The sequence below is a fragment of the Plecotus auritus genome, assembly GCF_963455305.1.
Source record: "Plecotus auritus genome assembly, chromosome: 5".
NCBI classification, from domain to species: Eukaryota; Metazoa; Chordata; class Mammalia; order Chiroptera; family Vespertilionidae; genus Plecotus; species Plecotus auritus.
Window position 1 is genome coordinate 179,260,125 of NC_137776.1, and position 27,259 is coordinate 179,287,383.

Here is a 27,259-nt window from a genome sequence, read left to right on the forward strand (position 1 = left end):
CTGCGTGCCTCGGTTTGGTTACGCCACACGGGCGGGCTCAGTGATGACGGGTTCTCAGGCTCCTTCCTCCCTTCAAAGCCGCGGGAAAGAACAGCGACGGTAGCACCGCATCCCTGTGCCTCCAAACTCAGCAATGCTTTCTCCAACTGTCATCTCATCGGCTGCTCACAGCAAGTGCTCGTGGGAATGTGTGGCCCCAAAATGGGGGGGGGGTGTCTGAAAATATTGATTAAACATATTCGGTACGCTGGTTTGGATACTAAGACGAGGCATCGTGTATTTACACATCGCGCCTTTCGCTTGTTCTCCCATCCAACAAGCAGAGACTTACACTGCACTTCTTAGGAGCCAGGCCCTGTTCCCAGTGCTCTGTAAACAACAGCGCGTTTCACCCTGATACAGCTCCGTGGGCGGGTTCTGTGATCACCTCTGTTTTAAGGTGAGGAAACGGAGGTGAAGGAGGTTAAATGCCTTTCCCGGTCACACAGCTGAGTGTCAGAGGTGGGACCTGAAGCCAGGCAGGTGAGCTCCCTTTGGATCACACGCTGTCCCTGCGCCCTGATGCTTACGGCCGCCGGGTCATCCCTGGCTGTGAATCACTTCATCGGGGGCTGTGGTTGGTGCAGCCACCCCACTGCGTGTCCCAGCCGTCTTCACACGTGTCCTCAGGCTCCCGCCCAGCAACTGGGAGATAGGACTTCCCAGTGCGTTCCCGAGGGGGTAGGGAGCTCATCCGTTCCCTGGGCCTCTGGTCAGAAGCACCGAAGCTGTCTGCCTTCCCACCTTTTTTTTTTTTTTTTTTTTTAATTTAATTTTTATTGATTTCAGAGAGGAAGGGAGAGGGAGAGAGAGAGAGAAACATCAGTGATGAGAATCATTGATTGGCTGCCTGGGTTCGAGCCCGAAACCCAGGCATGTGCCCTTGACAGGAATCGAACCTGGAACCCTTCAGTCTGCAGAACTATGCTGTGTCCACTGAGCCAAACTAGCTAGGGTGCCTTCCCACCTTTAGGGAGACGAGCGAACGCCGGCTGGGGTCCAGTCCCCTGAGTTTTAGATGGTAAACAGGCACAGGCCTTACACACCAGGGTGCTGCGTTGGGTCCTCGGGCCCGTGGTTGGCTCCAAAGTCCCTGATGAAGCAAGGTCACAGCAGTGGGATTTACTCTGGTCATCAGCACAGTGGTGTGAAGACGCCTACAGAGGAAGGTTATCTGAGTCTCTCAAACGCTCACGGAGCGGCGGCTGCTTCTGTAACAGGATCAGACTTAGTGGTGGTGTCACAAGACTGTTGAAGGCGCGATTTCACCGGAATGCAGCTTGGTATTGTTAGACACGAATGATGAGCTCAGGCTGAGCAATACACTTTTTATATCAATGTTTAATGTGGCTTCTTGGGAAGCCAGAGCTTCTGTTTAATGAAGAACGGACTGTTCGTCCGTGCAGCGCCCCCCGGAGCTGGCCTTCTCGGCCCCCCTCACACCTCCAGTTCTGACAAGGCACTTGCTGCCTGGGAGTGTTCTCTCCGTAATGTTTGTGACCCTGTCAGTGGTTTTCCTTGGTGGTTCTGGTGGGTACGTGTCCTCTCGTCCCGAGAACAGGCCTGCAAACGTGGACCGGTTTCCTCCCGTGCCGGTTCTGTGTGCGCGGGAGCGCCGTGTGCGGTGGGGCTGAGCCCTGGGGTTTGGAGAAAGGCCTTCCTCAGGTTATGAAAACAGTTCTCTGTGTGTCAGGACACATTTGTCAGTTCGCTTCAGGGTCAGTTTTGTGAGCCAGAGCATTTAGAGGTGCACATTTTGCCTTTTATCAGCGTGGAGGCTGACAGTCCATTTGCAGGTAGCTAGTCTGTGGAATATTTCACCTGGTCTCTCCGTGTGAATTTAGCTGCCAAACAAAGTAAAAATGGGTGTTAGACAAGCAATATTTCCCAGGACTTTACTAACCGCCCGCCCCCCCCCCCGCCCTGCCGTTCTATTTCAAGACAGGGTTTCAGTTATTAATTTGGATATTTAACAGAATCCTTTGCTTGCGGTAACTTTTCAGATTGATTTGGGTTGGGCTTCCACGGAGGGGAGGACAGTATTGAACTTGAGCAGCAGGTGTTTCATTTCCAGTTGAATAATAATATTAATTATTATTTTGAGAATAAACACAGTTCTCATCATTATTATTTCAGCTACAGTGTTTTGAGCATCTTGTGTCAGGCATCGTGGAAACATTCTGTGTGTTGGTTAATCTGCATAGCCATGCGGTGAGCTGAATCTTAGGGTCCTCCTCTTAACACGGGAGGAGACTGAAGCTCGCAGAGACGGCGACTGACTGACCCAAGGGCAGAGCGTTAGGGTTAGAGAAGGCAGGACCGGAACCCAGGTCCCACCACTGCATCTCCCCGCCTTCCAGGAGCCTCGAGGCTCCCTGAATTTGGGGACTCTCTGCCTCAGAGTGCGCCGCACCCTGTGGGCACCGCCAGGCACCAAACGTGCCATGAACTGTTCCAGACCGTGGCCAACATTCCCCTCCATTCGTCATTGTTTCACTTTGCTCAACAAATTGTCTTCCCCGATTTGGGGAATGGGCGAGAAGGCGGAAGACATCGCCGGAGGCTCTTTGTTATGGCCTGGTGTTTTCTGTCGGACGTTCACTGCCTGCCCCGCGCTCTCACGCCCGCGGCCTTTTATGAATCTGAGTTTGGCAGCCTCGCTCCTCTTGGAGGTTGGGAAAGGGGATATTTTAGAAAGCTGGAAGAAGATGAAAAGCTAGCTGTGTCCATATGTTCCTTGTTTTTAAAAGTAGGGTCAGTGAGGTTTAGAGACTCTTTAAACATTTCGGTTTATAAGATTAGACGCGATCATCTGGAATGGCCGTGCGGTGCCCGCGGCCCCAGACGGGGCTTGTTTCTGCATTTCTTTTATATGGGAGGTAGGTGTCTGGGCATTGCAGGGTTCAGTGTAATAAAACTTAAACGCAGTGAATAAATGCCAGGATTCGGAGCTGCTGCAGCTAGAAGCTCAGCCCCCCCCTCGCTCCCCCCCCCGCCCTTTCTTTTAAGTAATCGGTGACTTGAAAAATAGCAGATTGGTACAAGGATGGTAATTTAAGGAACCGAAAAATCCAAGCTTCAAAGGAGTACAGTCCTTGGCATTTTTCTAAGGAGGCATTTTCTTCACTCAGTCAGATTTTCCCGGGTTGAGATTGGACATCCATTCTGAAATGTGAATGGTTCAAATTCAGCATTTTTAGTTAAGACAGGGCAATCGTTTGCCCCCATTTTCTCCTGAATTATGAGTGGGAAATGATATGGTTGTTTTTCTTGATCCCGAGATCCTTATAGAAGCCCAGAATGAGAGCAACTGTCTGGCCCAACCCTGAGACTCCAGTGGGGGACCTGGGCTGAGGTCTGATGCCCACACACGGGAGAGGCACAGCGGGGCCAGGCCCGGCCTCCGTCACTGTGCCCCTGGCACTTACACTCTCCACCGTGAGGTGAGACCAGAGCGATGTCACTGCCCGTGGTCACCGCATGCGCGACCTGCTGGAGCCAGCACCTTGGGGAGCGTGGCTGTGGTCACACCCTTGGCCTTGACGGTCTCCCAGGGCCCTGCCTCTCTCCCACGTGGAGGAAGCGGAACTCTGTGCCCGCTGGCATTCTGTCAGGTTCTGTTCACTCTTCATACCTCTTCCATTCTAAATTTCAGATGTAATTTGTCAGTTTAGAGGAGGGAGTCATTAATAACCATTATTTAGAACTGTCGAGTCTTCCGCTCTGTGTGTGAGTGTCTGAGTTAAGCATCCAAAAAATGGGCCTTGTTGGTGGCAAACGGGGACAGAGCTGACCGCCCCGCCCCCACCGGCCTTTCTCCGGTGCCAGTTGCTCCAGGTCTGTCTTTAATCACCGAGGGGCAGCGACCGAGTGGCTAAAGCACGTCCTCCTGGAATTCATTAGTGTTATTGCCAAGGACCGTGCTGTAAACTGTTGATTTTTTTTAACTGCTTGGAAAAAATTTCTCCTTAACTGTTTCATTTTAGTGTGCTTAAAGAAAGAAAAGATTTTTCTTGTCAAACATTTGAGACAGAATTGTTCAGAAACCCTGACTTCAGCTTCCACTGGGCGTGGGCTGAGCCGTTGTCCGAAATGAAGCCGGTGTCCTGTCATCACCTTCAGGCTGGGGGGTGCGGAAGAACCCCCCAAACCTTCCAACGGTGGTTAAGAAAAAGAATCGGCATTCAGTGTATATGTTAATGCACGTTGTTATTCTTTAACATTAAAATTCCACTAAAGTACTAATAATTACTGTTAATATCTTTCCGTGGAAACTCACGGCAAAGGAGCAGTAGTGGAAACAGTATTTAAGGGAGAGCTGCCGGCATGATAAGAATGCAAATAAGTGTTATTAGCCTAATGATTTTGTCGTCGCCATGGTTGTGCGTGGCAGTGTTGTGAATATGTCATCCGGCACCCGTGAATTTGGAAAGTGTGTCAAAACACAACTTCAATTAGTTTGCTCTAATTATGACTCTGGAGAGTTTGTAACTACATCACTCCTCATTAAAAGAGATTTTCTTCTATGGATTAATGCAATATACAAAGGAAAGTTTCAAAGTTCCCGACGCCATTTGCTCCCGCAAGGAGCAGGGCTGACGGATGCTGGGTGCCCCCTGCCAGCCTGGCCGGGTGGCGGGGGGCCGAGCCCGGAGCAGCGGGGGCCGCTCTTTCCTCTGTCCCGCGATCAGCTTCCTGCTGAAAGTGGCATCGCAAATGGAGCCTCCGCAATTTCCAAAAGAGGGTAATTGAACCCATCGCGAGCTTTTAAGAGAAAGTTGCTGATCTGAAGCTATTGGGATGTCCCTCATTGTGAGCTTCTCAGTGGGGCTGGGGATCTTCAGACCTACCATTGCCAAGTGCAGCGTGCGGTCAGTCAGCCGTGGTCCTGTCCTGGGGCCTTGGAGGGGATTGCGAGGGGAGGTGTGTTATTCCTGGTCATGCAGAATCACATGGTGTCTATGAAATGTCAGTAACAGTTCCCATAGAGTGAGAAAGAGGACTTTAAGGAAATGTTATCTCTTGTCCAAACGGATAGGCAGTTATAAATGCTATTGTCAAGCTTTTACCATTTGGAGAAAAGAAAAATAAAGTCCCATTTTCGTGTCCTGTTACTAACGTTACCCTCCCCGTGGACACCACGTGTTCCCCCGGTGCCCACCTCTGAGGGTGTGGACGGCGTCTGTGTCAAGGGGGCTGAACCACGCTGTACCTGGCGCCGCTGTCTCGCCTCACCCCACAGCATCCTGTGACCCCACTACATGGGGAGCTCAGGGGTGCACTTTTAATCCAAGCGTCAACTTTTAGGGTGCTGGTGGAGGAGGCCTGGGTTTTGGTCGCCCCTCATGTGCAATGCGAATATCCAAATTACAGCGTGGAGCACGTTTTTGCTGACGTTAAGTGCTCTCTTTGTCTTGTCGTCATTTTTGGTGAGCACAAAGGGTGCGTGTGTGAGACGAGTGACCTGGCCACCTTTCCAACACCGTCACTGTTACCTGGAGCAGGTTTTTTCACTCCTCTGAGCCTCATTTCCTCTTCTGTAAAACTAGAGGCCCGGTGCATGAAAATTCATGCACTTGCGGGGGGGGGGGGTCCTTCAGCCTGGCCTGCACCCTCTCGCAGTCTGGGAGCCCTTAGGGGATGTCCGACTGACGGCTTAGGCTCACTCCTCTGCAGGAGGCGACCAGTGGGCCAATCTCCACCGCTGCCGCCTCCAGTGGCCTCCCTCTGCTGGAGGCGACTGGGGGCCCACTGGGGGACAGCAAGCAGCTGACCCTGCTCCCCAATCACTCCTCTACCACCAACGGTCACTGCCGCCCTCCGATCGCCATCCCCTCCCTCCCTCTGCCCACTGGCACCCACTTTGGCTGGCCTGGCACTGCCCGCTCGGCAGCCCTACCCCCCACTGACCAGTCGTTCTGCCGTTCCATTGTTTTGCACATTAGGCTTTTATTATACAGGATGGGGATGAGAACACCTTCTTTGCAGGATTGTTGTGAGAACTAAGTGGGAGAACATATGGAAGTGCCACGCCAGGCGCACAGTGGGACTCGCGCATACGCTTTCCACCCAGAGTCCCTCCCAGAGCTAGGTGTGGGCAGGAGCAGCGCCGCCCTCGCCCTCAGGCCTTGCTGTTGCCACCGTTCGGCTCCTTTCCGCCCACAGTCGCGTCCGTCACCAGCACTCCGAGTCTCACAGGTCAGCCGGTGGCGCAGGCCTTCTCCCCGCAGAGCGCAGAGCGGGGACAAGAGTCTGTGCTCTCCGGGAGCAGCTGGTAAGGGGTTAAGATAGTAATTGTGTAAGTCTTCCAGGCTTTCTCCCAGTTCTGCGATAATTTGATGAAGAACTTCACCCTAATTAAATATTCAAATTAGGAATAAGTGTCAATATGGCTTCCCATTGCCTGGAATGATGATTTATTGTATTCAAAACTCTAGTGGCTCGCTGTAATCTAACCCGAGCCGTTGCTCTTGATTATTTCTGCACCACTCTTGCCATGTCTGTGTTTTAAGATTTAAACTAGTAATTGATTTGCCATATGCTGTCGAGCTGCACATACTTTAAAGCCCTGCGTGGAGGAACTCGGGGAGTTTGGAATTGTGATTTCCTCCGTCTTCCAGGGGCGGCCTTTCTTCCTGGTCCATGCCGAGCGGCTTGTTTGGGGGTGTGGGGGTGTCTGTGTTGCCCATGAGGAAAACTCATTATACAGTCAGGCTGGCAGTTTGAAGTTATATCAACCCTGGCAAATGGGTTGCTCGAATGGAAGGTGAGCAAATCTGCGATTGTACTTCCTTCATGCTGGCGCCGCCTCGCCGAGGAGCATGGCATAGGTCAGTGGTCAGCAAACTGCGGCTCTGTTGACTAATGAGTTTGCCGACCACTGACCTAGACTCGCCATTCCAATAATTACAGGCTGTTGTTGTTCCTTGTGATTAAGCCCCTATCCCAGTGGTCGGCAAACTCATTAGTCAACAGAGCGGCAAACCACGGCTCGCGAGCCACAGTTTGCTGACCACTGGCATAGTGGAAAACGCGTGAGCCCAAGTCCTGCGCGGCCCGTTCCTTAGCTGTGTGACTGTGGGCACGTTTCCTAACCTCTCTGAACCTCCTTCACCCCGGTCGTAGGATAAAGCTTACCTTGCTGGGTTGGGAAGCTCAGAGGTGAGTGTGAAGCATGAGGAATAAATAGTGCAGGTGCTCAGTGAGTGGCCACTGTCGTGGCCCCAGGTGGCTTCCGGAGCAGAGCCTTCAGCACACCCCCTCCCCAGCCCCCCGCTCGTCCTGCAGAAAGCCACTCCGACCGTCCGAGTCAGAAGTTCTCTCGCATCGCTCACTCCGGAGCCTCCATGCCCTGTCTTACTTTGTGGCATCGCTTGGGTCTGTGGTGACCCTGGCGTTACTGTTTGTCTCAGGGTCTCTCCCACGGGTGCTCTCGCCTCCCGGCTGCCGTGTCCCCGGACGCTGCACAGGGCCTCGTGCCGGGTGTGCGTGGTCGGTGCTCCATAGAGGTGAGGTCTCCTTTTGTTTTAAAATTAAAGCATATAACCTACAGTCCTTTATTTGCACATCTTCTGACATTTAGAGCTTTTTACTTCTTAATTTAGGGATTTATATATGTTTCCATTTAATTTCATAAAAGGGGAAAGCTGTGGGTCTCATTTGATGTTTTGTTTTTGTTGTCTTCTTTTTTTAGTTTTGTTGTTTTTTTTATTTTTGTTTTCATGTTTTATTCTTTTAGAGAAGTTTTAGGTTTACATCAAAATTGAGAGGAAGGTACAGAGATTTTGCATATGCCTCCAACCCCATTATCAACGTCACTCACCAGATGGTACTTTTTTTTTTTCTTCACTCAAGGATGAACCTGCATTGACATGTCATAATCACCCAAAGCCCACAGTTTACCTCAGGGCTCAGTCTCGATGTTGCACATTCTGTGGGTTTGGACAAATGTGTAACGACATATGACTACCATTATAGCATCATACAGAGTATTTTCACGGCCCTAAAAACCCTCTGCGTGCTGCCTACTCGTCATCTCCCTCACCCCTCTGGCAACCACTGATCTTTTTACTGCCTCCATAGTTTTGCCTTTTCCAGAATGTCGTTCAGTTGGAATCATACAGTGTGCAGCCTTTTCAGCTGGCTTCTTTCTCTTAGTAATACACACTTACCATTTGGTTTTTTAAAATATCTCAGCGCCAAACACAGTGCTTGGCGTGTAGTAGGAGCACGGCATCTGATCAGAGCCGCCTGCGGGCCTGTCGACACCAGGGTCTTTCCCCCCTTGAAGGGCATGTTTCATTGGGTGTGTTTGGAAGTGAGTTTCAGGTCTGGGCACAGAACTTTATGAATCTAATCGTAGAGGAAATAGGTCTGCTTTAAGTTTTGCAAAACCTCACTTGATTTTCCTGGTATCGTTACAAAACAAAAACAATGTTTCATCAGACCATGAGAAATGATAGTAAACTTTGCACACGGAGATTTCTTTCTGAGGTTGGCTCCAAAGTCAATGAGGGGGGCACAGGGGAGGGAAAGCCACACCTAAAAATATATTAGGGCCTAGAATCATTAAAATCACAGCATTTCTGGCCCGGCCGGTATGGCTCAGAGGTTGAGCATTGACCTATGAACCAGGAGGTCACGGTTGGATTCCCGGTCAGGGCACATGCCCGGGTTGCAGGCTCGATCCCGATCCGCAGTGTGGGGTGTGCGGGAGGCAGCCGATTGGTCACTCTCTCTCATCATTGATGTTTCTGTCTCCCTCTCCCTACCTCTCTTAAATCAATGAAAAATATATATTTTTAACAATCATAGCATTTCTGTTTTAGTGGAACCAAGTTATAGGAAAAAATTTGCAAGATTTTCTCGCATCTCTGGGTCGTCAGAGACCTGAATCCTAACTCGGAATCTCAGTGTGGAAGCCAGGGGGCTGGAGCAGGAATCCTGGCTGCGAGGTCTTCGAGGGGGCGCTGGTCAGGCCCTTTTGGCGGAAAATGATTCATTTTAATTACCTTCCAGGGTGATCCGGTACCTGAGCATATGGTCCTTAAGAAATAGCTCCCTGAACTGTCAGCGAGTGTGGGCAGCGGGCAGAGACCTGGTCTGACACCGCTGACCAGCCTTGGAGAGCGGATGCTGGAAAGGTGCTTATTAAAATGCCAGCAGGTGTGGCCGAGGCCCCTTCCTGCCGCTCCTGCACCCTGCCTGTGCCAGGTGTTTTATAAGAGCCTTTTTCTTCATTAAATGGCATTCATTAAGCACGTCCTTACACCTGGCACAGAAGCTGCGCGTCACAGATGACTTCTTCCCAGTGGTGTTTGCAGGAATAAAGTGGAATTTCATTTAGCCATTTGCTCTGTTCTTTCTCCCCCCGACCACCTTAACTCAATTAGTGTGGCTTTTGCATGTTCCTCCCCCAACCCCATTCTGTGACTTTCCTCTGCACATTACGGCTGGTCCTCGCCTCCAGCAGACGTGTAGCTAGAAAACAAGATGGGGCTTTGGCAGCAGGAGCTGGGTGCTGCCCTGTACAAGCCCGTCCAACGCTCCCAACAACTTTGAGAAGAACTCTCCTCCTACTTTTGCCATCTCCTTTTTCCCCGTAAATAGAAAAAATAAGTTCTCATTGGGAAAAAAATAAAGAGCACATAAGAGAATGTGGAATTCACACTCCCGTCCCAGAGACCTCTGCTGGTCACATGGCGAGCACGGTTCCTGACCACAGCCCTGCCTCCAGCACGGGCCATCCCAGCCGAGGTGGCAAAGCCTTCCCGTCCTTTATGCTGTGGCATATATGTGTATGTGTAACCACCGAAACATATTGTATGTGTGGTATTTACATACTCTGTGTCATTCTGCAACTTGGGGGGTTTTTCCCCCTTTGGTGACCTAACGGCTATTCTTTGAGATTTGGCCATGTTGAAATAAAAATGTCTGGCTCATTCTTTCTCCTGGTTCTGCCCTAGTTTAGTGTTACATGAAATTTCACCAATTCATTGCTCTTAATAAAGGCTGCCCAAGGACCCAGTTCCTGCTCTTCTGCTCAGATCACCCTCCCCACACGGTCTGCGCCCCGATTCCTCTCACAGAGCCATGGCATAAGCACCCTACGTCAGTCCCACCCAGAACACCTGTAAACATCATGTTGTTATGGCTGCTGAATATTCTGAGTCAGACATAATGTTATTTCCGGTATTTGAGTAGAGCATCATAATTCAGAACTGAACCTTGTCCCTTTCCCCATCAGGGTCCACATCCAAGCTGTGCGCCTCAGGCAGGCTGCTGAACCTCTCTGAGACCATCGGTCAGAGACTTCTCGGCGCCTCAGGGGAGGGGAGGATGGGGAGGAGGAAGGAAAGGCACCGAGCACTCTGAGTCCTCAGAGTTTTAAGGGTGGAGATTTAGGGGAGGTTCCAGGGAAGATCTTAATAGAATATTCAGCAACTTTCCAGGTGTGTCCTTCAGGATCTAGGTCTCCACCGATGGATTGGTCAGTACCAGGGCAGGGTCATTATGCAGTGCAGCTGGTCCTGAGGTCAGCCTTGTCTGGGTTCGCTGGGCCTGGAGCTGAAATACAACTGAGGCCCAGATGTTATCTCTAGCGGGGAAAGGTCAAGGGCCCAGACTGCATGGCCAGTGATACGCTGGAGGAGGAAAGGGAAAAAAGAAGTATAACGTGATGAGCTTGTCTAGTTTGTGCTTTTGTGTCCTATTTAAGAAGTCTTTGCCAAGCCTGAGGTCACAAAGGTTATCTCTCGTGTTTCTTCTAGAAGAGTTCATGCTATTCTGGTTAAATCAAGATGCACTTAAATAGAGTATCCAGCCCTAGGCCTCCTGGACTTAATCATTTATTCCTTCCCTTTCCTCTATACTAGAATGGCCCCATGAGTCTCTTGGGTCATTTTTTATATGTGTGTGGGTATATGGTGTGAGGTAAGCATCAAGGTTCTTTGTTGTTGTTTTTTAACACGTGGTTATCCAGTTGTTCCAGCATCATTTATTGAAAAGATTACCCTTTCCCCATTGATCGTCTTGGCACCTTTGCTGAAATTCAATTGATCACATATGTGTGGCTCTGTTTGGACGCTCCGTTCTGTTCCATTGATCTGTGTGTCTATCTTTATGCCAACGCCACCCTGTCTTGATTACTGTGACTTTACACTTAAGTCTTGAAATCAGGATTGATTTAGTCACGAGTCACTTCACTGATTTTGTTTGGAATGTTGGAAGCCCTATCAGGTTCTATATTTAGTTGCTTTATTTTTAATTCAGCAAGCTTTAAACTTTTTAAATTGTTACTTAATTGTTCTGATTTCTTTCTAACACCTAGAATATTTAGGTTGGGTTTTTTTTTCCCCTCCATACCTATCATGGTTTTCTTATCATTGTCATTTCTGGGCTCTTTCTCTGCATTCTGAAAAGTCGTGGCAGGCTTATCCTACTGTGTTACTAACTCAGATTTTTGAAATTTTATTTCTGCACTATTCTAATGCAGGTCATTTTTTCTACACACTACAGTAAGTTGTTTTCCCAGAGGAAATGTTCTTTTCATCTTGTCATGTGACACTTCTTACAAAATATATTTTTATTGCTTTCAGAGAGGAAGGGAGAGGTAGAGAGAGAAACATCAATGATGAGAGAGAATCACTGACTGGCTGTCTCCTGCATGTCCCCAACTGGGGACCGAGCCTGCAACCCAGCCATGTGCCCTTTACCGGAATCGAACCTGGGACCCTTCAGTACACAGGCCGACACTCTATCCACTGAGCCAAACTGGCTAGGGCTCATGTGACACTTCTTAGGTGCCTTCACAATGATGCATTTCCAGACTGGGTGTTGGCCAAAAGGCGGGCTGTGCAGTTCTTCCTCTGCTCCCTCATCTCACTTGGGTGCTCATTACTGGTAGATGATCTTCTGAATCTTCGTTATCTTTCTCTGTTCTCATTAATGTTCTTGGTTTTTGTTTTGTTTTGGTTTTTGGTTAATCCTCACCTGAGGATTTTTTTTTTCATTGATTTTAGAGAGAGTGGAAGGGAGGAAGGGGGAGAGAGGGAGAGAGACACACACATCGATGTGAGAGAGACACATAGATTAGTTGCCTCCCATGGGGCCTGGGATTGAACCTGCAACCCAGGTACATGTCCTTGGCTGGGGAATCGAACCCATGACCCTTCTGTGCTTGGGGCCAATACTCTAACCTGGTGGTCGGCAAACTGCGGCTCGCGAGCCACATGCAGCTCTTTGGCCCCTTGAGGGTGGCTCTTTCACAAAATACCACGGCCTGGGCGAGTCTATTTTGAAGAAGTGGCGTTAGAAGAAGTTTAAGTTTAAAAAATTTGGCTCTCAAAAGAAATTTCAATTGTTGTACTGTTGATATTTGGCTCTGTTGACTAATGAGTTTGCCGACCCCCCCTGCTCTAACCATTTAGCACACTGGCCAGGGCTCTCATGAGTTTTTGTAGGACCTGGGTGACAGGCTGGCCCTACAAATCACAGAGACCTGGTTTCTTTTTAGGGCATGTAGCATTTTATCCTCCTAATTTGAACTTTTTTCATTCTTTTAAATATTTTCAACTATTGATCCTTCTTCATAGCATTGAAAGTGAATAACCAAACGTAACTCTTCATTCCTTGGGGAGATACACTGTTTAAATGTCGTCTTGCTTATTTTGTCTCGTAAACTCAAGTTGTGCTCTCTGATGGGTCCATCGCTTCCACTAAGAAAAGGGGTCCCCTGGCTGTTTAGGGACTCGGAGGTGACTGTGTACGAGGAACAGCAGGATCCAGGGTGAGCACCACATCCCACTCCTCACTGGCTGTGATTTTCCAGTCAAGATGTGTTTAAACAAAAGTACCAAACCCTGGGCTCTGGGCGTATTGATTTCACCCCCTAGCTTTCCTCTTCCCCAGAATAGGCCCAGGAGTCGCTCGGGTCCATTGACATTGTTATTCCTGCTCTGCCTGTCGCCCTTGCACAGGTTCAGGCAAATGAACAGTCGGGAAAAGCAAAACCCTCACCTGTCTCGGGCTTCACAACCCAGGCCTTTGCCGAGTTACATTCAACACATTCTCCCACAACAGTGGCTTCCAAGCTCTTGGTGTAGGAATTTCCTAGTCTTTCAAATTGAGGATTCCAGGGAATTTGTGTTCGTGTGGGTTATGTTTATCCATATTTACCTTATTAGAAGTTAAAACTGAAATTCGCTTCAGAACAATGACACCATCATGTTACATAGCTTCTGGAACATTCTGTCTGATGTGAGTGGATGAGAGTGAAAGGCAAGTGATGTCTTAGTATTCTCATGAAAAGAGCTGTGGCCTTCTGGGCTCTGAGTCTGGGGAGCCCTCAGGGGTCCGTGGGGCACTGCCTGGAAGCTCCTGCCCCAGAAGGAGCTTTATACAACAGTCAACCCCAGAAACAGAGAGGGAGCTGTAATTTCACGTCTCAGAGTTCGTTTTGGCTGCGTGTGTATGTGTGTGTGTGTGTGTGTGTGTGTGTGCATGCGTGTGCATGTGTGTGTGTGTAGGGGTGGGTGATAACAGTGACATCTGTCTCTAACTGTAGTGGCCTCCTCGCTGCCCTCTGACAGTTTGAGAGAACAGAGGCATCGCCGGTGCCTGGGCAGAGCCGTCTTCCTTATATGTGGCCACTGGGTCCGGAAGATTAATGGTCACATTTTAAAAATTCACACAGACCTGGAATCAGCACTAGAAAATACAGATTTAAATTAACAAGGAAAAAGCAGAATCCCATCAAAGGAAATAAATCGTGCTGGCAACTATTGTCACGTAATAAAATGTATTCTGGAACTGAAGGGCTTTCATACGGAGCTGTCTGCAGCTTCGTGGCCACGTTAATTGAATAAGGTGCCTGACTTGGGGGAGGCAGGGAATGAAATTTCCCTCAGCATCTGCTCACCCGGAGCCCTCGGCAGCAGCGTGTGGGGTGCTGCCCTGTTTGTTACGGGACAGCCCGTCCCTCCTGCAGAGGTGGGGGACAGAGAAGGAAGCTCAGTAAAGTGCCCGAGCATTTGGGGGTGCTCTAGTTAGAAGTCTCCAGTTACCAAATGGATTTTAGAATATTAATTCCTCATTTGAGTCAAGTGGCAGAAATCGTTGGCCTCTGATGGCCTGCCCCTTCCTCCAATGGCCCCGGGCCTGCGGGGAGGTCCCAGAGGTCTTCATCTCTGGGCGCCACACCAGGTAGAGCCGGCTTCCTGACGGCTTTTTCCTTCTGTTCAGTAAATATAATTATTCCCACCTTAAAAGGTTGCCGGGAGGATTAGGCAAGGTGATATGCGTGAAGGAACCTAGCCCAGTGCCTGGCAGGTGGTTCCCCACCAGACACAGGGACCGGAATGTCATTTCGCTGAGACTCAGCTGACCGCAGAGCTGTCCCTGTCCCTGTCCCTGGTAGGCTAATCTGACACGCAGAGCCTGGGCCACTCCTCCTTCGGCAGGTGACTTCCATTCAGTTTAACCCCAGGTGATCGGTCCCTCAGCCCAGTCTGTTCCTTCTCATTAAAGGAGGCCTTGACTTGCCTTCTTCCCCACAGCCCTTCCTTTCTGGGTCCAGGAACAGCAGGAGCAGCTACTGCAGCGTAAGAACTCTTCTCCCCAGTGGCGGGCCGAGCCCAAGACTCTGCCCTCTGAAAGCTGCCCACCCCACACCGCTGCACCAGCCGCCATAGCTGGGGTTCCTGGCAGCTTGATTTCAATTCAACCATTACCTATTGAGCAATTACTCTATGAGAGAGAGAGAGAGAGAGAGAGAGAGAGAGAGAGAGAGAGAGAGAGGTGAGAGAGGCACATCGATTGATTGCCTCCCACACACCCCACTGGGGCCAGGGATCGAACTGCAACCCAGGTATGTGCCCTTGACTGGAAATCGAACCCGTGACCCTTCGTGCATTGGGCTGATGCTCTAACCACTGACTAGTACCCACACCGCCAGGGCTTGAATTATCTTTTAATTTTACATTTACCACATCACCAGGCATTGTTACATGAGGTCAGAAACTTCCCCCTCCTCCCCTTGTAAATTCCTGGCCGCTGCCACCACCAAATTCTTGTTACATCATACCTGTTTTCCTCCCTAGCAAAGAGGAGTGGGGTGCACGCTGTAATGGATCTCCCAGAGATTCCTTGAATCTCCTGGTAACTGGGGAACACACACATGCAGGAATGAAATAACAGAGGCTAACAGCACTTCGTGTCCAAGAAGGGCCCAGGGATTTTCCTGGAGTAGGTTCAACACTGGATTTGGTTGACAAATACTCAGTAATCTAGGGCAGAAATTGCCCTAGAAAATGGGGTACAAAAGTGATGAGATTTGGCCCTGCCCTTGAGGAGGTCACAGCCATATTAGGGAGATAGGCTTATATCAAATGGTTAAAGTATATTGGGGTATCTGGAGTGAGAGAGGTCATTCAGGCATCCAGTCCAGCCTAGAATAAGCCCCGGGACAGCCCTCCTGGAAAGTGGGTGCTTAGCTGGGGTCTTGAAGGGTGAATATGAGTTTGGAGAGAACATAGGAATGGAGATTCTAGGAAGAGGGAGCAGCGTGAATAAAGAATCAGGCTAAGGCATGAAAAAAAAAAAAAAAAAAAAACCATGGCATCGTCACAGATTCACAAGACCTCCCTTCTTCCTGTCAGAGGGAGACACAGGCTGGCGAGCTGGGCAGGTGTGTGAAAACGGCTGAAACCGGGTGTGGATGTGGGTTTGGTAGCCCAGGGCAGGTGTGTGGAGTGAGAAGGGAGCTAAACCAGAACCCTTGGAAACAGCAGCCTTGAAAAGGTCAGAGGAGGAGCCAGAAAGGACTGTCTGCAAGGAAGAAAGAGAACCGGGGCGGGGGGGGGGGGGGGCAGCCAGGTGGGGGCCGGGAGAGGCAGTGAAGGTCAGACCACGTAGGGTCCAGGGCAGCTAAGGCGCAAGTCCCCTGTGCCATGGAATGATCCCAAAGCTATTTGCGTGGAGGATGGCAGCAGGTCGTTTTGGCAGGAACCGCTGAGGGTCTGTAAACTGTAGGTGCTGAATAATGGTTTGCGGTTTCATGGTAATCTCCATCGTAATTTGCTGCTCCATTTCCACCACTCAGGCCATCGCAGGCTTTTGCCCTCACTTTCCCACAGGCAGGCCATCTTTTAAAATGGCAAATTGGATCTTGTCACATCTCTGCGTAAAAATCTTTCTGGACGCCGTCAGAACCCGAGCAGGGCCCCGAGTGCCTCCGGCCCCGGGGTAGCTGCCGCTCCGCACAGGTGTTCCTTCTGTCCTTAGATCAGATGTGTCTTTTGGGGGCTTTCAAGGCTCGGAAACCTCAGGGTGTGGCAGCCCTGAAGCGCGACTCTTCCCCGGCACTCCCCTCATTGGTACAGTGGGTGCAGCAGCAGCACCTGCCCGGCCAGCTTCACGTCCCACAGCGCCCGTGCTCAGAAGGGCCCCACGCTTGCTTAGTGCCCTGCTGTCACCGTGTTGAAATTCTTAATGATGTTTGAACCAGAGCCCCACATTCCCATCTTGCACCGAGCCCTGCACGTCGCAGAGCTGGCCCCGTGTCTGCCTCGGAGGGCGGTGTGAGGAGCCACAGAGAACTTGGGAGACCCGCACACCCCAGGGCCCGGCGCGTGGCAGGCCCTCTCTGCGGGGTCACCTGTCATCATTTTAGCTCTGCTCAACCACAACCGCAGTCAATAATTCATCCTCGTGTTTGCTCAGCTTCATTGACTCAGTGCTGTGGTCAGAGGCATTGATCAACTGCTTAAACCCTCCGCAGCTGCTCCTCACCCCGGTTCCCCAAACCCGGCCAGGCTTAGTCACTGTGGAGCTTGTTAAACAGAGATGCCTGTGGCCTGCACCCCAGGCCCCCTGAACCGGCTCCCAGGGTCTGGGCTGCGAATCTGTATCGTTAGCAAGTTCCCAGGTGACTCGAATGCCTTCGTCTGTGCCGTGATGGGCAGAACAGAGTTGGGAACCTTCATCTTCGGGCAGAGAACCCACACCTCTCTCCTCTCTGGTCCTGGCCTGAGAAGGTGTCCCAAGAAGCCCCGGCCCCTTGATCCGAGTGTGTCGTTCCTTCCTTTCGGGCTCACTCAGCACCCAGTTTGTGTTCTCCTCCGAGCGTGTCATGTTGGAGGTATTTGTTCCTGCACCTCTGTCCCCTGCGGCCTGAGGGCTCCTCGGGGCTCGCCTGCACCCTCAGGTAGCATCGTGCCCATTCACTGCCCACGGCAGAGCGCCCAGTGGCCACATGTCCAGTGGTTATGCTGCTGCTCCCCCTGCAGCCCCGAGCGCACCCTCGGAGCTCAGTGTAGCCCCTCTGCTGGGTCGGCTGGGCTGGCCGGCGGCACTGCCCTCAGTGCTCACTCCACAGCCGGCAAACCAAATGCCTTTACAGCCAGCGTGTCAAACTCACGGCCGCGGGCCGCAAGCCTCATTTATTTGGCCCGTGTTAGCCTTTGAGTCTGACATGCGAGCTTTACAGCCTCGGCGCCCAGGTCTTCCTGGGAGGCTCCTGCTCCCTCCTGGTCCGTGGGAACAGGCCTCCCCAGAGAACCCTTCCTCCCAGGAGTCCCTGTGCACCGGTCGTAGGACACCCCCCACGTGTTATGTGAAAAAGGCAGCGTGTGAACCGTAAAGCTTTCTTACGTGGTAGATGCTTCCTCCCTTTTGGAAAGGCCTGAGTGTGGCCGAAGCTCAGGTACTGAGCTATTTCAAACCAACCCCCTCCAACCCCCGTCACACCAAGAAGAGGGAGTTTTGTTGTTTAAAACCCCTCAGACCTATGGGGTTTTAAATGTTTCTCCTGTTATTTTCGTCCTGCTTTTCTGCATTTGCTAAGGGCAGCTGACAACCACACCAAGTGGGTTATTTGCTTTGATTGGATACTCGTAGCTTTTTAAAAATTTTAAATTTTTATTTCTTTATTGATTAAGGTGTTACATATGTGTCCTTATTCCCCCATTACCCCCACCCCCCCCCACTCATGCCCTCACCCCCCTTGTTGTCTGTGTCCATTGGTTAGGCCTATATGCATGCATACAAGTCCTTTGGTTGATCTCTCCCCCTTACCCCCACCCTCTCCTACCTTCCCTCTGAGGTTTGACGGTCTGATCGATGTTTCTCTGTCTCTGGATCTGTTTTTGTTCATCAGTTTCTGTTGTTCATTCCACAAATGAGTGAGATCATGTGATATTTACCTTTCTCTGCCTGGCTTATTTCACTTAGCATAACGCTCTCCATCTCCATCCATGTTGTTGAAAATGGTAAGAACTCCTTTTTTACCGCAGCATAGTATTCCATTGTGTAGATGTCCCACAGTTTTTTAATCCACTCATCTGCTGATGGGCACTTAGGCTGTTTCCACATCTTAGCTATGGTGAATTGTGCTGCTATGAACATAGGGCTGCATATATCCTTTCTGATTGGTGTTTCTAGTTTCTTGGGTTATATTCCTAGAAGTGGGATCCCTGGGTCAAATGGGAGTTCCATTTTCAGTTTTTTGGGGAAACTCCATACCGTTCTCCACAGTGGCTGCACCCGTCTGCATTCCCACCAGCAGTGCACAAGGGTTCCTTTTTCGCCAGCACTTGTCGTTCGTTGATTTGTTAATGATAGCCATTCTGACAGGTGTGAGATGGTACCGCATTGTCGTTTTGATTTGCATCTCTCAGATGATTAGTGACTTCGAGCATGTTTTCATATGTCTCTTGGCCTTCCTTCTGTCTTTTTTTGAAAAGATTCTATTTAGGTCCGTTGCCCATTTTTTGATTGGGTTGTTTATCTTCCTTTTGTTAGGTTGTATGAGTTTCCTTGGATACTTGTAGCTTTAATGGCCAACACCTATGCCACAAAAGACATGCTGTTCAATCGAGGGTGCTTTCCTGAGCACCTACTGTGTGCTCCCACCGGAGGGGACACACAGACAAGCAATTCAGAGGAGCAGGCCCTTCCCATCCTCCGTGGTCCTTAGTTTCCTGGACTCACGTGGTAACTGTGCCCAACACCTTATTCACAGAGCGCTTCCTGAGCTGCTGTCCTAGCTGCCCTGCAGGGCCGTGTGGAAGCCAAGGGATGGAAAATGGGACCAGGACACAGAACAGCCGAGGCTCACGTCCGAAGCCTGAGGGTTCTGGGCCCGGTGGTGTGTTTTACCTGGTGGCCAGAGACCTGGACTGAGCTGCCCACCTCCTTGAAGCACCCTGGGCGTGCCGTGGCTGGGAAACCCTTCCCCTCTCTCGGATGCCCTTCCCGGTGTGGCAAGGTGGCTGCTGATGTCTGGAAACTTCTGAATTCCTCGGGGAACTCGGGCTGGTGGAGGAGGCCTGCTCGCCAGGAGCGCCTACTCTGCGCCATGCTGCTGGGGGCTGCCGATGGCGTCGGTGCGTTCTGCGCCTTGGGCATGCTTCCTGCACCCTTAACCTCCTGTTTCTGTGTCTCCTCCCCAGGCACATCTCCCTAACGCTGCCTGCCACCTTCCGGGGAAGGAACAGCACTCGGGCTGACTATGAGTACCAGCACTCCAATCTGTACGCCATCTCAGGTACGTGGGGCCCGCTAATGGCAGTGCCGACTGTGCCGCACCCCCTCCCTCGATGTTTGCAGGCTCCTGGGGGCATCCGTCCTGCCCCCTTTTCCCTGCAAGGGGCCTCTTCCCCGCAGCGACCAGGCCCCCCTTTCCTTTGTGTCACCGCAGCACTCCGAGGACGGCGGATACACAGCATGTTTTGAAACTAATGATGAAAAACAATGTGTGGGTTTCACAAGCTTGAAGGGAGGTTTCCAGAGAATAGTCACCACATTGTTCACCTGCCAGGTCCAGGGCAGCTTTCCCATGGGGCCCGGGGCGGCACAGAGCTGGGGCCTGGTCTCTCCCGCCCGCATCCAGGGCTGTCCGCCTCTCATCTCTCACCGCCAGGTCTGTGGCCAGAGGGCGTACGGGCGGCCTCCCCCTCACCCCCACATATGAGTCTGTGATTTCTGAACTCGGCCTTGAAATTGATAGTGTTACCTTGGCAGGAACTTCATCAGTCCTGGCTTTCCTTTCCCCTTCACCAGGGAGGGGAACTCACAGCCTTATTACAGAATTGAGATTCATTAGGTGCCTGGCGGGCGGGCGACTTGCTAAGAGCCTCGGAAACCCACAAGCTCCCCTCGATTATACTGGGCCTCCAGTCAGGGTGTCTGTCTGAGGGGGAAGTGGCAAATCAGTGCCACTTCCCAGCGCATGCCCTTAATGGTGAGTGGCGTTTTGAACACGGGAACATGGCATTCACTCATGTACCGTAATGAATCGGTTATTTAAAAGGTAATCTTTTCTCTAAAAATTCAACTTCGGGTTACTAAAGAGACGCAGTAGAACAATGGTGTAATTCGTGTCAGTATTAGTTTTTCTTGTTATGATCACTCCCTAATAGGTTTGGAAGTAAAAGCAAAAGCCAGTTGTTCCATTTCTGGGTGGCACACCTGCTGGGAGAGGCGAGGACAGGGGTGTCCCCGAGCCCACGGCCTGGCTGCACGCCCGGAGCCAGGCGCCCAGAGGTGGGGGGAGCGTGTCTGAGAACAGCATCTCCAGGGAGAGCTGCGCTTGTGCGGAGGCTATTTCGGCCGAGTCGACAAGGAGCATAACAAGTGTGGAAAGATGACCTATTTTGTAGAAGAGCTAACCGTGTCCCCGGGTGCCTCGCGGCCGAGCAGCTCTGGAATCCAGCGGGAGCTCGTTCCGGAGGCTCCCGTGGAGGCTCAGCCAAAGCAGAGGCTGTTCCCTCCAGCTTGCAAATCTTCCAGCAGCGTGTTCGCTGCCCCCCTTGCCTGGGTTCTCTGATGGCTTTCCCAGCTGTTGGCGTTTCTGCGGAAAAGGGCCCACGGAGCGGAATCTCCCCGGTCTGGCAGGAGCGCCTGTGTGCCTCGGACCGCCGCTTCCTCGCCCGGCTTTGATGAGGTGTTGTCTGGGTTCATTTCAGCTGTTAGCTTAGCAACACCGAGGTAACAGCCTCAAGACACAGGGGAAGCCATTCAGCAACTTCCTGGTACGTTTATGTACATGGCAGGCAGCTGGGTTTTCTCTTCCAGGCAGCGGCAGTTGAGGCTGCAGCCCAGAGCAGCAGGCAGCTCGGGCCTCAGCGGCTGCAGGCACCAAATCGCTCTGCCAGGGTCCAGGAATGCTTTGCTGTGATGCTGCCAGAAATGCCCCGCAGGACCCGCTGGCTCCAGCAGCCTGCAAGCTCAGCACCGGGCAGCCATGGTGCAGCTGGGAAGCCTGCCCGCCGACCCCGGCTGCCTGCCTGCGGCGTTCTGGCTGGAAGGGGCAGAGACCACCCTCCCCCACACGAGCAGGATTTGGCACCGAGTGGCACCTCGCGGTTTGGTACCGGGAAGTTCGGGTTTCAGCGGTTTATTCCGAAAGCAGTCAAGGCCGAGTGTGCCCTAGGCCTTAGCCCTTGCCCGCTGCCTGATGCCATGGTAGCTGGAGCTCTGCACATGCCCACGGCCGGCTCCGGGGCCTGAGCCGTTGGTGCAACATCCTGGGGGGCTGGTTCGTGCCTGAAAACACTTGAGTAGTTTGCAGTCCTTCCTAAGATGAGCAGATTTCCAAACAGTGTAACTAGAATTTCCAAAAGCAGCCCACTTCTTATTTGTATGTATGGTTATGGAAGTGATATTTACTTTGAAATGTTTTCCCAAGGGCATGCCTGAATTTCACTAAGACATCCATCCATGCCGCCTGCAAAAGGAAGACACTGCTCAGAGGAGCGCTGTCCCAGTACCAGCGGTGCTCCTGGAATGTTTAGGGGAGGGAGGAAGGGAGGGAAGAGGGAAGGAGGGAGGGAGGCAGGCCTTTAGCCAGTGTCTACCTTGCCCAGGAATGCCCTCTGTGACCTCTGGGGCAGATGATCATTCAATTTGCTGCTCAAGCGCCTGCAGCCTCGGGCCACCACCTCCCATGAGCTCATTCCGTGTCTGGGAGGTCCTCCTTGTTCGGCTGGGCTCTGCCGCCCTGTGTGCATATCCATCAGCCTTTTGGGGCCCTGTGCGTTGTCTGCCAGAGCGTGTCCGCTGTTCGGCGTGGTCCAGCCGGAGGTTTTCTCTTGCGCTCAGAGGTGGTGAGGAGCTTCGGCTCCTGCTGAAATCCTGAGAAGCTAGGCCTCGCTCGGCCACCGTGTGCCCTGATCAGAATGGCATGAAGATGCCATCGGTCCTCACGCTTCCTCTTCTGGGACCTTCTCCTGGAATGTCACAGTGTGCAAAAGTGTTATCCATAGAAGGGGCGCTGCTGCTTTTAGGAAATAAAGCCCCCAAAGGGGTGTGGGATGGACTCTTCGTGGCTGTTAGTTTTCTTTTTAAGAATATCTTATCTCTCCTGAAACATCTTCTATTTTAGTCCCAAATGATAGAATTCTACCTTTTCTTTCTTAGAATTTTTTTAGATGCTTAGATGTCTGAACATGTATTTATCTATTTCATTTGTCCCAGAAAGATTTAAGGTAGCTCCAAATCCATGTAACAAAATAAAAATGGGAGTGGAAAAGTAAGAGTGAACGAAAACCTGGGCCAGGAACGTAGGGTGCAGCTGCGGGTGAAGGGGAATCTGGGTTCGGTGCTGGGCCAGGGCAGCTTCTGTGCGGACCGCAAGAAACACGCTGGCTGTCCCTTTTACTGAACCCTTCCCCCTCAGGAGGCCCCTAAGGGGCAGTGAATAGCAAAACAACTGTTCTCAGTGAGTTCAAAAGGTTCACCCGAGCCTGGCCGGTGTGGCTCAGTGGTTGAACATGGACCTATGAACCAGAATTGTGGTTCAATTCCCAGTCAGGGCACATGCCCAGGTTTCTGGCTCGATCCCCAGTGTGGGGCATGCAAGAGGCAGCCAATCAATGATCCTCTCTCATCATTGATGTTTCTATATCTCCTTCACCATTCCTCTCTGAAATCAATAAAAATATATAATATTTTTTAAAAATGATCCACCTGAATGATCATGTAGGGGGATCCACTCAGGTGAACCCCAGAAATGTTTGAGAGTTGAGTAAGATGTTTCCTTGTGCTGAGTGTCACATACCTTGGGGCCTTCAGGGAGGAGGCGCTCCCCTCCTGTCCAGCCTGAGGGACACCCCTGTGCGGGCACCCAGCCTGCAGCCCCAGGCTTCCGCCTTTCACCCAGGAATGTCTCTGTCCATCTATGACAGGTTTCACCTCATGAGCCGGTGACTGTGGGGTGGTGGTTATAAACTGATTTATATTCCCAAGTGAAGAATTTTTGCAAAAGAAAACCTATTTTTCTCCCTTTTGAAAAATTGACATGGTAGCTTAAAATAGTAAAATTAAGCAAATGCGTATTAAAACAGGCAGGTAATCACACTGAAAATCTCACATACCCCGCGGATTCAGGAGGAGCCGCCATGCAAAGTCCCTGAGGCCTCACAGCCTCAGCGGGAGCTGTGGGTCTCCGTGTCCTTCCCTTTTAGTCCGGGGGCAGATCCCATGCTGACATGTTCACTTATCCATCAGCGTTAGGCTGACCACATGCTTTATTAACCACATCGTCACGTTGGAGAGTGAGAGGGCACAGTGGCCCCAGACAACAGCCATAGCCTGGAACCGACCTGGTGGGCTTTCTTGTGTGTGTGTGTGTGTGCGCGTGCACGCGCTTTTTTTTTTTCTTTCGGTTTTCTTTTTGATTGCTGTAAAAGCCAGCTTATTGCCTTCTACAGCTGTTCCCTCTTAAAAACCAGTCCCCATTCAAGATGCCGACGCCAGGAAGCGTGCGAGCGTGGGCAAGTCTGAGTCCATCAGCCCATCCGTTTGGCCCGTGACTCGCGTGCAGAGTGGGGGAGGATTTTATCTGAAACAGAACCGTGTATGAGCCATGTAACCGACATCAGACCAGGAAAGCGCAAAGCAATTAAAAATAATTAATGATTTCTGAATATCAGCCTTCTCCATGCAGTTTTAATCTAGTCCTCATTTAAATTGGAAGATGGACATTTAATTATCAGTATTATGAAATTCATGATTTATATATTTCATCCAATGGGATAAAATTTCTGCCACCAGCTCTTCATCTTATTATGAGAAGAATCTGTATATTTTAAGATATGATCCTTGAAAAACGCACTCGCAGCATACCGGACAGCTGTGAGCATCTTTTCCTTTCACATGTAGTGATTACATTATTTCTACCTTTTAATGAGGGGAAAAATCTCACCTGGAAAATGGAAAATAAGCTTAAGAGTTTCATGTTCAGAAAGCGTCGCCGGGTGGAAGGCGTAGGCCAGCAGATGGAACAGTCGAGTGCCTGAGGAATGCTGTTCTTTTCCGCGGGAGGGGTTCTAACCCATCCGCTCGGTGTGTGCGTGCCTGTGGCTCTCCCCTCCCCGTGTCCCGGGGGTCAGCTCGTGCGTGGGGTCAGCGACAGCCACCAGTGAGGGAAAGCCCTGCTGGTGGAAGCCTGAGTCACCCGGCACCCTCTGCGTTCGCAGTATCCCTCTGGCCTTGGTCTGTAACGGACACATCCACGGGGCTTCTGTGGCCTCGTGTTTCAGACCCCCCCCTTCCCTGCATCCTTTGCTGAGGATTTTCGGAATCACCCAAGGCTGGTGGGGAGGCGGTGGGGAGTGTGGGGGAGGATGGCAAGGACCCAAGAGAGGGACACCAGTTTGACACAGCCACAGATAATAGGCTAAGAGGAAAATTCCTGAATGAAGTGCAAAACATATTTATAATAATGGTGCTCAAATCAAGGAGGGAATAAGTCGTTTTAAAAGCGTATACATTTTTATCATCACCTCTAGCAGCCACTGCGTCCCTTGTCTATCCATCTATTCTTGCCCTGACTGACAACAAAATCGAGCACAAAGAGAAATATAATAAGAAAAAGAAGAAATGGATCGGAGCGAATGGGGAATTGATCACACGGTGTATTTGTATATCCTGATGTGAAAGGTGCGCTTGACAGGTGGCCAGGTTTGCTCTGTACACAGCCATGTGTGTGCTGTCAGGCGCACGCACGCTGCCTTGTTTCGATTGATGAATTGCCTGCTTTCTTGATTAAACCTTCCGTCACTTAAGAAACAAAAAGCCTGTGTTTAGATGGCAGAGTGGGACACGTCAAAAAAATCTGTCTCCTTTACCTTTGTGCAGATGTTGGGCACCGACTGTAACATGTATTATTAAAATGAATGTGGCATTTACTGTGCATTATTCCTTTCCTGGGAGAAAGGGCTGTAAATTATATGCTAATAATAAGCTTTAACCCTTTCGAAATGCAAAAGATTTAAGAGTGCAAATATTCACGTAGGCCTGGCTAATTGGATGTGCTTTCATATGTCCGCTGCGTGGCTGTGTCGCCGACGCTAATGAACAGCGTGCACGGCACCCGCAGGGCGCTGGGGGGCTTGCCTCCTGGAGGTGTCCACTCTGCGAGTCCCTCCTTAGGATTTCACAGAGAGAGACCCCGGGACCCTGCGCGGGCTCTGGGTGGCATTGCTAAGGATGAGTCTACAGCCACGTCCGAGTCCTCCAGTGCGTCTCCTGTCCTGGGGGACCCTCTGTTCGCCTTCCTGCGTTCTGTTCCCCTTACAGGGCTGGGCCCATGGGGCTGGCTGGGCTCGGGCCTGCAGGTACCAGGTATTGGTGCCGCCCACCTGGCTGTCTTCCTAGGCCCGGCTTTTCTGTCCTCAGTCCAGTTACCCAGGTGGCAGACTCATCTCCCCAAAGCATAGCTCCTCAGATCAGACCTCCGTGCCCTGTCCCAGCCCACTGCCTGCTGCGTTCATTCAGACCACACTGCCCCACGTGGGGGCCCATCTCCACCTGTCGTCTCCTCCACTGCGCCCACCAGCCGGGGCTGTCTGTGTCTCACCTTTGTGTCTGTGCATTTGCCCTGCCACTCGCTGGCTCAGGCCGTCCCACCGCCTCTCCTCTGTTGACGCCTCTCGGAAGGCCTGTCCCCACACTGCCGCTGCCCCGCAGCTCCTCTCTGTCCCCTCCCGCTGGGGTGCTGGCCTCCGCCTGCTCTGTGTGGCGGAGATGTCAGCTGTGAGCACTGGAGGAGGCAGAAGCTGGTCTAGAGAGGCTGGAGGCTCCTTCGATCCTTCAGAATCAAGGAGCGTGTGGTTAGACAAAGGCAAGGCGACGGCAAAGGTTGTCGACCCCTCTGGTCAGCAGCAGACAGAGCCGCCGTGTGGCCAGGCCCGTGTTCCCTCCCGAGGGCAGCAGGGCGCCTGTGGAAGAAGACGACGCGGCACGTGACTGATGGGCACTAGGGGTCAGAAGCGCGTGAGGCCGTCACAGAGCTGCTGCAGTGGCCACGCTGCACAGCGCAGGCGAACAGCACCTGTTAGGACTGTGCCAGGGCCCTGCGTGCTGTTACCTTCACGCCCGGAGAACAGTTCAGCATCGCCCACACTCTCCCAGGGATGCTGCGAGGATCCGAGACGTAAGAACACGTTGTAACTGGGAAGCCGTGCAGGAATGTCGCTTCCTCCCCCACCCACCTCCCCTCAGGAGCCCACAGATTTGCTGAGAATCATCGCTCGGGACCCACCGGCTCGTGCCCAACACGGCCTTCCTCTTCCTCGCACTGGGCTCCTTACGTGACTTTTATATACGATTCCGTCCAGGAAGCAGAGTATGCTGGGTGCTCGGGGGAAATTTCTCCCTTCCACCAGAGAAACTCGCAGCAGGCTCTCTGGCACGGCTCCGCCCGGCACCCCGTGGAAACCGAGACGTTCTGTCACGCTTGGTCCCTTAGAAGTGGGCTGTTTTCCGTGGCAAGCAGCCCAGGAGCCTTTCTCAGGAAGGGGGCAGGACGATGGCTTGGGGGCTGGAAGGAGAGGGTGCCTGGCAGAAGGAGCCGCGGCGCCCGTAAAACCTATCCGTGTGCCTTTCTTCGCTTTTTTGGAGGAAAGTGCTTGGGGGCTGCTTTCTGCTCCAGGCTTCACGTCTGCTTTTCCTGTGCTGCGTGGGTAGGAAAAAGTTAAGCCTTTTTCCAGTTTCATCATCATGAAAAATAAAAACATTATTAGGTGACAGATACTTCAGTGCTCTTAAGAGGGTGGGCACCCTCCCGCTGTGCTTCCCGTCTCTCTCTGGTTTTTAAGCATGTCAGAGTGTAGGCGACATTGGTTTAATGGGCCACGTCCCCCTCTTAAATCCGAGAGCGAGGCGGGGAGGGGGGGGTGGAAACCATGGCGGGAGCCGGAGAAGCCAGGTTCTCAGCAGG

General features: G+C 51.6%; 1 protein-coding gene across 3 annotated transcripts in view; it reads left to right on the forward strand.

The window, feature by feature from the left end:
- Nucleotides 1-27,259, forward strand: part of MVB12B (multivesicular body subunit 12B) — a 159,091-nt gene that overhangs the window by 59,406 nt on the left and 72,426 nt on the right. For all 3 annotated transcript variants that reach the window (XM_080668686.1, XM_080668687.1, XM_080668688.1), the window contains exon 7: nucleotides 19,488-19,582. In XM_080668686.1, coding sequence (XP_080524812.1) covers nucleotides 19,488-19,582 — 95 coding nt within the window. The remainder of the gene's footprint in view (nucleotides 1-19,487; nucleotides 19,583-27,259) is intronic.